The following is a 14,384-nucleotide window of genomic DNA, read 5'->3' as shown; positions in this document are numbered from 1 at the left end:
GGATTTTGTTCACACTCCACTTGAGACTGACCGCTACCAGAACTGACATTTCTGCTAAAGATGAGTTGTTCTGCAGTTTTTTTGACAATATTCTTCAAAACTGTGAGTTCTTGAAAATACAAATTATGTCTCTTTCATTGGCTAATGCATTGAGTATCCAGATAATCATTAGCCACAGCTCAAGAGTGCTTCACCATCAGCCAATGATAAGTCTGCAATCTCCACGCTTGGGGCTGTTTACTTCGCCATCCTGGTACTCGGTGTCCAAATTGACAAACTAGTAATACCAAGCACCAACAGATGACAACTGTACATATTGCGTCTCATCTGAATTCATCAAGGCCCCGTCTTCCAAAGAGTCGCAATTGATCCGATGTGTTTCTCTTTGTTTTCAAAGGACATTGTGCAAATTTCCTGTAGAAAAAATTATGACCAGGGGCCCGTTTCATAAAGGACTTGCAACTGTTGTAACTTTGCCATTATGGCAACTACCATGGAAACCTTGATTCTGATTGGCTGCTGAGCCCTGTTACCATGGTAGTTGCCATAATGACAAAGTTACAATAGTTGCAAGTCCTTTATGAAACGGGGCCCTGGTGGATTTCCATAGAGTTACGATTAATTGGATCAATCGTAACTCATTGTAAGGCGGGCCCTGATTTCCGCCAAAGTGAACCCCTGACTTTCATCACTGGCAGGAGTTCACTGGTCCTAGGTGAGCCTTCAGGGGCAGATCCAATGAAGAGTTATAGGACCAGACAATGCTAACATTGCCTCTCTTAATTAGTCAATAATCTTTCATTTCCGCCAGAGTAGACCCCTGATTTTCATCACCGGCGGGTGCTTACTAGTCCGTACTGAACCTGTGGGGATAGAGTCCAAGTTAAGGTGTTCCAGGACCAGTTTCACTAGTCTATCTTGCTGGTCCTGTGATGGTTTCTCATGCCATGTCTTGAGAAAGAAGCTCCTAAGGCTATCTGGGAGGTTCTCCAGGACTCGCTGGAAGGACTCAAACGGTCTGTTCTGCTCCACGATGTTGAGGAACCAGTGGGAGAAGGCCTGCCATCTCATGGGCTCCTGAAATCAGAAAAGGTCACATAAACATTCAACACATCTCAATCTGCTGTCTTCCCATTTTTATACGCCAGTCCTATACAGGACATATTATGGTGTCACGATCGTTGTCCGTTGGTCCGTTCTCCTTGTGAACACAATGACTTCAGTTTGACTTAACCTAAGCTCATATAATTTGGTGTATAAGATACTAGCATGGATCCCAGGAACCCTATTGATTTTGAGGTCAATAGGTCAAGGTGACAGAGACATGTTTTTTCTTACCCTTCTGCAGTCCTTGTAAACTTGATAACCTAGTTTACCTTAACCTAGGCTCATATAATTTGGTTTGTATGATACTAGCTAGTAGGATCCAAGGAAGCCTATTGATATTTAGATCAAAAGGTCAAGTCACCACTTTTTGCTTTTCTTACATGACTAATAACTCAATTTTCACCGTTACAGGTGGGCGTATTATGTGCTCGCCCTAGTGATACTCTTGTTATTTCATCAGCTGAAGTTAAAATGTGATCTTTATCATAGATTTAATTCTTGTTAATAGGCATCATCATGAAAAGCTTATTGGTTGTCAAATATGTGATTAAGTTCTTAGGAAATTTATCACCACTTTGTTGAAAAAATTGGGAAAAGCTGGGGAATCTCATAAGCACACAAACACTTACAGGTCATAGGTCATGCATAAATGGCTATGTGATACTCTGGAATGCTTGATATATTTTCTGATGTCAATACAAAGAGGTAACAGAATGGAGATGCAAGATAAAAATATGGGTAAGGAATGACATCTTTAATGACCCTTATCCTGTGTGACCTAGGTTATTTTGAGGGAAGTACAATTATGCAATGGCAGTGTTTTTCTCTCATTGCATCTCAAGGCAATAATGTTTGCCTGAAACACACTGATTCAAATTCAAGTTGCTAAGAAATCATGCTGGGAGCGGGCCTTTGCTCATGCAGGACCTAGCCTGTGGAATTCTCTCCCACACAGTTTGAAAACCCAGACTTCAGTGACCACCTTCAAGGGAAACCTGAAAACATACCTGTATAAAAGTGTTTTTTGATAGACATTGACTTATTGTTCAGACATGTATTACATGTATATGTAAATAGTTTTTGTTGTTCTGCTCTGAAGCGCCTTGAGCATCTAATCAAGGTGGAAAGTGCACTATATAAATCTTATGCATTATTATCATTATTATTATAGCTCAATCGCTGAAAATTATCATGACAGGCAATATACCATCGACCGAATATTGTTTATTCACTAGAGTTAAACATTGACAATAACAATATAATTTTCATATCTTGCAGCCCTAGCTTTCACATTCCCATGGGTAGGGAAAAAATGAAATTGTATTATCTCACCATAATCTTTGTTAGGTAGATATTATCTCCAGCATCCCCATAGAAGAAATTGATAGAGATAGTCATTTCTAGAGAAGTCACTTGATGCCACCAGAAAGCAGGAATAAATAACCTGAGAAAAGGAAAAAAAAAAGATTGTACTTGACAAAATAAGTAAAAAAAAATACACAATTTTCCCAATGTTTTTTCTTTTTATTTCATAGGCGATTTTCTGACTTTTGACAGCTTGATAACTTCGGAAATGTAATTGGACTATAATGAATGTTGATTGTAGCAAGACCTAATATCATTTCACACATGGAGAAAATGTGAAACTGCAAGAATATATGATCGTTGTAAAGCTCAGATTTCATGTATTCACAAAGTTCAGTTAATAGAAATGTATCAGATCTTATCAATGAAGATATAATCACAATTAACCTTGATTTTACAGACTTTCTCATGAAATCAATGTTTCTTGCAACTGCTTTTATTTTTGTACCATCATGCCAAAACATCTATTCTCACAAAGCCATTGTCAATGGTTTGTAAATGTCTGCTTCCATATAATATGCTATTTGTCATATCGTACCATGTCTGTAAAGTGCTTAGAGACGTCGTTCCGATGTATTAAGCGCTATATAAATGCGGAATATCATTTTTATTTACATGAATATATTCATGTAAAATATTCAACTGGGCGTTGCGGCGTGCGCCTGTAATCCAAGCTGTGGGAAAGTTACAATTTGATGCAGAGGTCCGAGGTTCGAACCCTGGTGACGTCTTTCGGATGGTGACGTGAAAGGTCGGTCCCAGACGTAAATAATCATATCTGATTGATACACGTCTGACAAAACTAAAATACACACATTGGTGATGATTCATAATGGTGCTGCTCATACTTCAAAAATTTACTTATCATGGCAATTGAAGTCGTGCATAACTTACAAACAGCTTCATAAAACCCCACCTGATATGGTAAAATTTGAAATGTACAAAATATTTGAAATCACACATATTAAACAATTATTGGAAATGAGGAGACTACTTACATTTCTCCAGCATTCAGAGTACACTGGTGACACTGCACCCCTTTAAACTTGGGAAAAGCTTTTAGGTCCGGTGTATCGCAGTTGACCTGTGCCTGAATAGTACGACCTCTTGACCCCAGCGGGTTAGGGTACAAAGGTTGAATGTCACACCCATATAGCTTGACCCTCTTAGAACCATTCAAGATGACAAGAAGACCATCATCTGGATCAAAGTGACAAAATTCTGTAATGAATAAAAAGGCAAAATCAAACAGTAATGAAATTTCAGTAAATTAACAAGAGTGCATTTGCCTGTAATGTACCAAAGCTGCAGACTGACACCTAGTTTGCAGGCAGAGACTCTGTAACTTTTATCATCAAGTGTGTCTTGACTAAAGACTAGCACATCAAAAAATTTCTGTTTTAATTTTGGGCCTGAAATCCCCAAGTCATTGTAAATGGAGTGAAGGTTTGCACAGCAGAGTAATGGGCACCAGCTTATGGAGCAGCATATTCTATGAAATGTTAAGAAAGTTAAAGAGAATCAACTGTTGTGGGAATGGCGAAAATACTGATTAGTTTTGAAGTTCTTTTTTTTTATTTTCATTTTGGACAAAGATTTTAGTAATAAGGATCCAATGTATTAAAATGAGTGCTCTTCCACTGTAAAAACATTCAAACATGACAAACTTCCGCTTAAAATGTCTGAAACATTTGTGTGTTTTTTCATACACACAGTTCTATGTCCAAGAGCAGAGTTGCCAACCTGAACACAAATATTTCAGTATTTTAAATGCTGAAAATCAGTATTTTGGTGAGGAAATCAGAATTTTCAAAGAAATACCATTGCACAACACGTAAGACTGAAACTTCAGAAATCAGTATTTTGCACGAAACCATCAGTATTCTTCTCATTTCGAAATACTAAATACTGAAAATTAGTACTGGTTGGCAGCTCTGCAGGAGCCTGGTGCAGAATTTTTCAGATCAAGCATTTGATAAAATTCACTGGGTGATAGCCACAGGTGTCTTAAAATCATTCAACCTTCCCAAGCAAGCCTTCAACATTCAATTAGTCACATTGTTTCAAATGGAATGCAAAATTAGAGTGGAGATATAAATGTATATCATGTGAATGATAAACAGGTATGGAGATGTTGTACATTTGATGCAGTATTTGGTACCCTGGGGTACCAAATAATAATCCGCCATTTTGTTGACTTATTTATTTTATTTTTTGCGCTGTACCCTGGGTTACCAAAAAATGTGTACAAGTATATTTTAATGTCTTGTACAGATTTTTTTTCTTTTTAGTGATCTTATGTAACAATTAATGCATGCAAATGCATGTTCTGTTCTAATCTTCACTGTTCAATAATGATACCTTAATGATACCTGTAGTTGTCATTATTGATCTTATGTAAGTTAGCTGTCAAAAAGTATACTTAAATTCTTAAGTATAACATAATTTGTTTACTATTATTGGCATAAGATTGTATCAAAGAAAGGAAATAGGCGTTGTGATCATTGTCCCCATTCATTGTCATGATTGTCGCACCGATCGTACCACCGTGATCACCATGACAACAATGTAACCGTACACTATTACAACACGAGGTGGCGCTGCACAACATCGTACCCCGGTGTACGGCATGGTGCATCATTTTTATAATTACCATAATGTCCTTTCATGGCAATCCAGAGATATGGACCGCCATGTAACTTTTCAACATATCCAGGTATGTCGATATCAGTCTGTGGAGAGATCATTCAATTCAATTCATACAAGTATACAACAACAAAGGAGTAAAAGAATTTAAATCACAGAATAAGCAATGAAATCATTAATAGAGAAAACAAAACTTATTAGTATGAAACCAATAATATAGGCTCCAAGTCAGTTTGTTTAAATCAACTTAGATTTGAATTTTCAAGAAGACCAGGGGGTGTTTCATCAAAAAAAAATTTAATCTGACAAATTGTCTGGGCTCCGTCTTATAAAGAGTTACGATTGATTCGATCAATCGTAACTGTGGAAATCCATCAGTGCCATAATTTTTTCTATAAAAAACTTGCAAAATGTCCTCTGTATGCAAAGAGAAGTGCAGTGAATTTTCAAGAAAGCAATGAATGCATGAATACACATCATAGCTAGAAAATATTTTTAATAAAAATGCATAATAGGTGTTGACATTGATGGCCGTCCATAGTTACGATTGATCGGATCAAGCATAACTCTTCGACAGACGAGGCCCAGATCTGACAACTCTCCTTGTTTTTATTGGGTGAGAAGCTGAGTTCCTATGGCAACTGTCAGAAAAAAACAAGACTTGTCGGATTAAATGTCTAACAAGTCCTTTCATGAAATGCTCCCCAGAGCTCATTTCTAGTGTAGTAACTGTTCATAAGGATGGTGTAAATTATCATTCCTAGGTTTGCTCTTGTTGTTACTATCTTGTTTTACCTAGTCTTTCATGAGCCAGCATATGAAGTTGAGCTGTATCCTGTCACCTTTGTTGAGGTAAAAAAAAAAAGCTAGGATTTCCAACAATTAAAGCAGGTTGCTACATGTATTTACTAAGAATTTTATTAATGGAATTTCAATTTAGTCTGATATATTAATAAGGATCTTAATCAACATTGGTAACTAATTACACAACCTTTCCTTGTAGTCCCTCAATTTGCTCTGGAAATATTTTGTCCAACCCTTTAATACCTTTATTACTAATGAACATGAAATATTCTTGAATGTAATCCCTGCCCAAATCACAAGGAATGTCATTTTCATTGTGAATTAAAATGTTCATCAACAAATATGATACAAGTATCTAAGTAAGTGATTAATTTCCCTATAAACTTTGAAATGGAGTAAATAGCGAATGAATCAAGTATCCTCCAACGATACCACCTTTACATTAGCAAAAACACCAAAAGGCAAAGAAACTACTATATCAGAATATATTCATAGTATACCTCTAACTCAGGAAATGTGCTGCGAATATTCTGCACCGCCAGGTAAGAACTCCTTGCTCTGCTGTTTTCAGCTCTGATGTCATCTATATATTCCCTCAAGGGACTTTCCCTTATGCTGTATGATTTACCAACCTGTGATAGAAAAAATATGTAAGAAAAGAGAAGTAGTGAGTACTACTAAAAATAACTGCAATTTCTGTTATCTGCATTGAATTAACTCAAACCAACTCCAGATTGACTAGTGTCTCTTACATAAAGACTTGTTATAATAACAAAAAAAAATTCTTAAACAAATTTACTATCAGCCAACCAGATTAAATCATTTCAGTAGCTTTTAACTGTTGTTGTTAAACAAGTTTTATGAAACAGACCCCTGAGCTGTAATATTGTTTTCCAATGGAAAGTCATTGATCAAATTGGAGTCGGTTTCTTTGGTATGCCTGAGGCATTGTTTTGTAAGGTGGACCCCTTTTAGATTTGGAGGATCTGACAATGGGGACATCTTCAAGCATCAATCACAATATCTGAGATATCTTCCAAAAATGTGCCTAGACAGGTTACACTTCCAAAGCAAAAAAAGTATTTAGAATTTTACAAATCACTAGCAATAGACCTATGGCAGGTAATAATATATAAATATAAATACATGTAATCATAATTTATTTAATTCTATATGTTGAAAATGTGGAAAATGAATTAGAATGAAATTAATAAACTGAATTTACTGAAATAAATCAAGCCGTAGTTAGCACAAAAAGTACAAATATGAATCCTAGTTAATTTACCACCCAGATATAGGACCCTCTGGGCAGGCCAGCAAGCCATCTTATATCTTATTTCAATTTTCATAGAGTAGTGATCAGAATGAGCTATGCAATTGGCTTGATAGGATCGCAAACTTTATTTCAATTAGGCCTGCATACATCAGTCTGTTGCCTAATAGCATTGCTTTGGGCATGCAAAGTAGAATTTCAATTGTTGACAAATAAGTTTGCCAATCTTCCCCTCAACGCATACCTTATATGATTCCTTGTCAGTTTGTTGCCTAATAAATGCCTTATTATGTCCCGCCTTTCTTGAAAGCTCATCTAGAGTCCATTGTGATGCAGGCCATTTGTCTGCTACATCTGTTATAACAACTGGAACACCTATACAACATTGGATACAAGGGTATAGTGCTTTAGTGGTGCTTATCCAATTCCTTGCAGGTTCTTTTGCAACCAGGTATGTCTGTCTCATTTGACTATAATTGTTATTGTTTCTTACTTTTTGTTTGTGTGTTAATGTTGTAAAGAAAAGTGACATATTTCTTTAAACTGTAATGCTAAATCTTGTATTAGGATGGGGGGTCGGGTGTCCGCACACTTTATATTTTTGAAGCCTTCTTTTTTTGTCTTTGGATCACACTAAAAATATGAATTCAGTAGTTGCAATCATCATCTATTTTGTTCTCTATAATATTTTCTAACATATTGTACCAAAAATTGATGAAACTTTGCTGGTATTTTTTTCAATATGACTTTCTAAAATTGATCGTCCGGACACACAACCTGTCCGGACACACAACAACTGGGTATACTTGTTCTGTAAAATTCTTTACTCTTTGAAAGTACTACACTTAATCATTTTGGACAGAAATTGATTTGACAACATTGGAATGTGAACTGTTTGAAAATAAGACAGAGAATGTGGGCAAAGTGAACATCCATGGCTCCAAGCACTGGGTCAACATCCTAGTGCTGGTGGTAGTGGGAGAAGAATTTTCAATTTTGTGTTTCTGAAAATACCAGCATTTTCATTGGCAAGCAATAATTTTGATCACAAACTGACAGAGCAAAGGTGAAAGATGCAAACATATACACTCTCACCTCGTCCTCACTCTAACTCTCATAAAACATTTGTTTTAGAGACATGCAATGAAGTAAAATAACTCTAGCTTTAGTTGCTCAGTTGTGAGTTGACTAATCATTTTTTTTGGGAAAAATTTTGTATATTTTCAATGAAATGGGTACCGTATATTCACAAAATAGCTTAAATTGCCCCAAAATTCCAGATGTTATGGGTATAGGCCCTATATGCTGAGAAACTAACTGAATTTAAAGTTTGGGTTAAATAGCAAAGCCAAAGAAACTTTGCCTGGAAATTCATTTCATTACACAAAGAAATCAAATTCAAGACAAAACTATACAAAAAAAGTGCAAGTGTTGGATTGGGAAGAAATCAAATAGAGATCAGTTGTGAGATGTAATAAAGCTGAAAGTAAACTATATTAAAGGTAATAAAGTAATATAATTAATAAGAACGGTGTCCTCAGTTCATTGGTACTAGAGTGCCTCAGTTCAGCACAGACTAGCAGTAGCAGTAGCACAGAGTATCAAAGTTCAAGACGTTAGACCCAACGGCCAACAAGACTACGTATAAGTGGGTCTGTACAAAAATATGCACACTGACTCAACAGACAACACGAATATATATATATCACATGGACTGTATCGAAGAATGAAAGTAGTAGTAGTATACTGACTCATTTAGAATAACGAACCTTTTCGCAGGTAGTTTGTTCTAAAGTCCTGGTCAGATGGAGCTGATATTCGTGGAATATCAAAAGTTTCTGCATTCATGATTCAGCCGTTCCGTTCCTCTGATCTATTTACTTTTGTTGACCTGTTAGTACGTGACCTGTGTTTTTGGTGTTGAACTTGACCTTACTGACCTAGCCTATAGCCTTGGCAAGTTGGGCTAGGTATCTATCTGCTCCTGATCCTGAAGATAATTTTGATCTTGACCAAATCGTTATCGAGATAACCAGTTTTGTTGCATGACCCCAATTATGTGACCCCATCTCATAGAATGGTACCCTATATACCGTACCCCGGCCCAGCCGGCCTTTACCAAAATATCTTTGTCTTAACCACCCCCCCCCCCCCAAAAAAAAAAAAAAATAATAATAATAATAATAATAATGATAACAGTAATAACAATAATCATAATAAAAAGAAAAAAAATAAGATATCATCATTGAGTGATCGAGTTACAGTGTAATGAATTGAACATTAAATTCATTAAACGCATTCCTCCCCCCCCCCCTCAAAATAGGAGGAGAAAATATAGGCCTATAGTTACAAAAAAAGATGAAGAAAAATGAATTAACGATCATAGATTTATAAACTAATTTATGTTTATTAAGCATAATCAAATGATTAATGAATAAATAAATAGGGGCCTATGAATGAGCAAAAATAGGAGAATTACAAAGAAGGGGAAAAAACAAACAAGATCAATAAAAGGAGTGAGAAAATAAGGGAAAAGGAACTACATGTATTAGTATATTGGGATTTCCATACTGCCTATTTAAAATGTAAATCCGTACGGAGCTTGCAACTGTAATTGTTAAAAGGGGAAGTTCACCCCTGACAAAACGTTTATTGTAAAATAGCAGGGAAAAAATATTATTATTATTGCCGAAGGTTTGAAAAAAATCCATCAAAGAATTTTTAAAAAGTTATCATAATCTTAATATTGATTATCAGGCTGATGTCTATGCGAGCAGCTATCCTACATACCGCATCGTATAGCAAAACAAAAATCAATGAAATGTCTTTTTTTTAATGGTTTTGCACGGCCTTCAGTATATCAATAAACAAAATATTTCACACGGTTCCTAAAAAAAAAGAATAAGTCATCACGAACCATCGAACAATCAAAATTTATGCATATTATATTAGGGGCCTACAAAACATGATGGTTTAGGGTCATAAATACAAAACTTAGAATTCTAATAACTTTAATCTTTATCTCTCAAAACTTCACCAATATCTTTATTTTTCTTCTATTCTTACAACAAACTTTTCTTCAGAGTGCTGTTATACGCGTGGTTGCTACATTTTTTATCTTTTTTTTGGTGGAATGGAAACATATTGGAGTAGAAGGAGCAAAATCGAGCCCCCACTGCCCCTGCCTCTTCTGTCTCGGCCTCTCCTCGTCCTTCTCTCTCCCTCTCTCTTCTTCTTCAAACCCAAACAAATTAAGATGTCTTTACAACATATGCCATGATAGCTGCGTATACGCCCACGTATACGTCGAGTGCTCTTGCATGGTCATAATAATTAAATCAATATTTTTTATTGCCATTTTCCGCAGCATACACAAGTTTGCAAAAACACTCGTGTTCACTCAGCAAACTGCTCTGAGGCATAGAGAAATTGACTGCTGTTTGAATCTCCAGGAAAGCAGCAAATTACGGACTACAAAGAAATTGAGTTTCATTTTCAGACAGGCTCCCAATTCCCTTTTTCAAATTCTCTATTATATCTCATATTCTTGTTACAGTATATTGTGTATCGAAATTAGAGGCCTCGGGAATGGGTAGCCTCCTTGCTTTATAGTCATGACGCAAACCAGGTCCATGCTCAAACTAATTTGTTTGTCGGCTGGGGGTTATTCATTTTTTTTTTGGGGGGGGGTCTTTTGGTTTACCATTCGCAAGGCTTATACTTTCACATTGCATGACTAAAATATGATTAAATAAACTTCTATAACATATGTATATATATATATATATATATATATATATATATATATAATCATAAATGGTATAGTAAATGCCGTAAAAATAAAATCATAGATTTTAAAAGGAGCATAGCTCTCAAAAATGAAAGGTAAAGTCACACTCTTCGTCAGTGCCCATGATGTGACAAAAAAAGAGAATTCAAAATCCGTTTCTGAAACAGTCGTGAAAAACACGTCTGTTCATGGGCATATATATATATAAATGTGTGAAGCTATACATTTACAACAGCTTTGGCAACTCTTTTATTTAAATATTGTAAAGAAATGGATGAAGAGAACAATGGTAGACGTAGCTTAAAAGGTTCCCCAGAGCTATCTACCCTTTTGAAAAATTGGTTATGCCGAAAAAATGTCTCCGCCGGGAATCGAACCCGGGCCCCCAGCTTTGAACGCCGGTGCATGCCTTAACCACTAGACCACAGAGACGGGCTAGTGGCTAGGCCGACCGAGATCCGATTGACCGTCAGAAAGACAAATTTTCGACACTATACCAATTACCTTTGTCGGGTATATACATATATATATATATATTTATATATAAAATTCGTTCAATATGTATTTTGTCTTATCACTCCCATGCAGTTCTCTTATGAATATATTGTTGTTCTGTTAACCCTTTTATTAGCTTATTTCTTTCCTGTATTCATTTTGCTCCGTTGATTCATTTATCAGTCCATTCAAAATGATAATTTTCCCTCAGTAATAATGATGAAATCAACCAACCCGTCCATCATTCTAGATTAATATTAATTTATGCCTAACTTGTCCAGTCATTTATTTTTATTTTAGCATCTTATTTCACCTGTATAATGTGCATTTCTTCCTTTATTCACTACTTTTTTTATTTTCTTATCCATTAACATATTTGTTCATTAATTCAAGTTCATCGAGGGTTCAGGGCCGGGATAGAATAAATTTGTCATGCCCAAGACTGCTAGCATTTCGTACATTGTATCAATGACTAATCATGTAAGGATAATGATTTCAAACCAAATATGGACTTTAACTTTTTGTTGATAAGAAATACAGGCCTACAACCATTGTTTCATGAACCTTCTCACGTGTATATTTTGCATATTGATGAATATAAATAGGCCAACATATTGTGTCTGTCATACTGAAAAGAATTTCAATATCGTCCTCTCTCTATACTTCAGAAATCAGTTGTGAGGAAGGGAGCATTCTTTTCTCAAACAACTTTCCATATAGGATGATTCACTTTCAAAGAAATACACCCCCGTCCCCATCTTCTTTATCATTTCTTTCCCTGCCCCCCTTCCCTCCCTCTTTCTTTATCTCTTACTTTTTCTTTCATTCTTTCTCTCCCCTCCCTCCCTCCCCCCGCGCCCCCTTCTCCCCTCCCCCTCTCTCTCTCTCTCTCACACACGCTCTAATTCCACTGGCATTCAATGTTTAACAGAAAAAAAAGACAGGATCAGTTTACAACCATTTGGTTTAGCTCACAATTTACTTTGACATTATCATATATATACTGCACATCAAGATGTAAATATAACTGTACATAATCATTTAAGTTGCAGTGTCAGGGCAAAAAACCTAATTGTAAGGGAACAATGCATAAATAATACGCCCATAACACCAACAAAAAGTAGCAATTAAAAACAAAAACATGTCATTCGTGTTCACATGCAGACCATTATGAGATAGTTAATAAATTACAAAATGTGATCGAAGAAAATTGCATTTCTTGAAATCAAAATGTTTTTTTTAAACAATCACAAATTTAAGCAAATAAATTCGCCCATGAAATATCCATTCGGCGAATATGTCCACATTTTTGAGTATTATACAAATATTTATGCAAGTGAAGAGCCTTCCAAATTTATCCAATACACACCTTAATTGTTACTGCTTTTGAAACAAACCATGTTTCTGGCTAGAGATGTATAAAGAGTCTTCGTCAAGTTTTCACACTTGATTTTTATTTGCAATTGTAATCTTTAATAGTATTTTCCTGTATACATTTTACAGATAAAGCAACACCAGTAATTAATGTAAGGAGAGCAGCAACATTTCCTTTTAATGTGATCAGCTCTAATCTTTCTCAACAAAGTGTGTGGAACAGGGATTAAAGAAATGAGGGTCATTATAAACATGGAATTTCTCATGCAGGGGGGGGGGGTTGAAAGGGGCTATTACACAAAGCAACATATCAAATGGTGAGTTATTAGCTACTGTGATAAACTACTGAAATTATTCCCTCTGATTGCCCAAGGAAAAAATCCTAACAGATCATTTGTCACTGATATTCTTAAACTGTATTTTTACATACTGGTAATCGGCCCTGGGTCACATAACACAATTCTTAATAGCAACTGTCCATATTTGATTAATATGATTTCAGGTCATTACACACACAGTTGTAAAAAACAGTCAATGAAGTCTTGTGTCACAGGCCCCTGATCCATCTACAACTTATTATTTCTGCACATGATATTAGGTTGACATATAACCATTTCAGATGATTGCCATCAATAAGTATAAAAGTAAAATCTGGAATTCATGCTCCAATTGACAGAGGATAAATGAGATAGAGTGGCAATGTTTTCCTTCTATGGGGGAATTGCACCTTCATCTTCACAATGATTAACATATAGGCCTAGTCCATGGTTACATATTAGCAATATTCACATTGTGAAAACTCAGTATTCTGATTAAAAATATCTATATTCAGCTCAAGAGCAGTGATTTCTATCATGGGGCAAGAGGAAAATGGGGGAAATAATAGGAAGAATTGGATTACCACACAAGTCCTCACAACAATGCACCATTACCTTCAAAATATCACACAAAACTTTTTAACTTTTACATATTAGTAATATTGAACTGCACTTAAAACCACCTATGAAAAATTGGTATCAAATAAAAATACCACTCTATCATATTTTTTCTGAAATATGATACAATTAGATTAAAATGTGTCATCTGTTTTAAAAAATATCTTATTTACATCCAGGGAAGTGACAAAAAATATTATATCAAAGGGATCAAACATTAAAAGACTATAAATTGACACATGTCCCATTAACATTAGATCTCCCAAATGCAATCATTCCCCATACACAGAAATGATGTTTGAGATCCCTTACAAGAGTGAAGTTCCAAGTAAATGAAATCAAGAAATTATAAGCAACAAGCAGAAAATCATATTTCCTACCTTTAAATGAAATTATGACGAGTATTGGACAAATCTTTAATTAAAAAATGGATGGGGAATCACATACTTACAGTTGCAAATGCATAGTTGCCGACTGAAAATGCCAATCAATATTTAACCAGTTTAAGCATAAATTAATGCATTATATAATTTCTCTTTATTTCAGAGGAGAGGAAAACAAATAAAACTATGCAATCATAGTTTGCATATTTATT

At 35.3% G+C, this 14,384-nt stretch overlaps 1 protein-coding gene across 1 annotated transcript; it reads right to left on the bottom strand.

The window, feature by feature from the left end:
- Positions 1-740: 740 nt before the first annotated feature.
- Positions 741-9,147, bottom strand: LOC121414027 (bifunctional peptidase and arginyl-hydroxylase JMJD5-like). Its single transcript, XM_041607066.1, has 7 exons — positions 8,965-9,147; positions 7,440-7,570; positions 6,423-6,554; positions 5,126-5,204; positions 3,471-3,693; positions 2,440-2,551; positions 741-1,077 (listed from the first exon to the last, which is right to left on the bottom strand). The coding sequence occupies exons 1-7, from the start codon at positions 9,041-9,043 to the stop codon at positions 799-801; spliced, it is 1,035 nt and encodes a 344-aa protein (XP_041463000.1). The 5' UTR covers positions 9,044-9,147; the 3' UTR covers positions 741-798.
- Positions 9,148-14,384: the final 5,237 nt, after the last annotated feature.

The sequence above is a fragment of the Lytechinus variegatus genome, chromosome 4 (genome assembly GCF_018143015.1).
Source record: "Lytechinus variegatus isolate NC3 chromosome 4, Lvar_3.0, whole genome shotgun sequence".
NCBI lineage: Eukaryota > Metazoa > Echinodermata > Echinoidea > Temnopleuroida > Toxopneustidae > Lytechinus > Lytechinus variegatus.
Note: the sequence above shows the minus strand (reverse complement) of the source record. Positions and strands in the feature narration are given on the sequence as shown.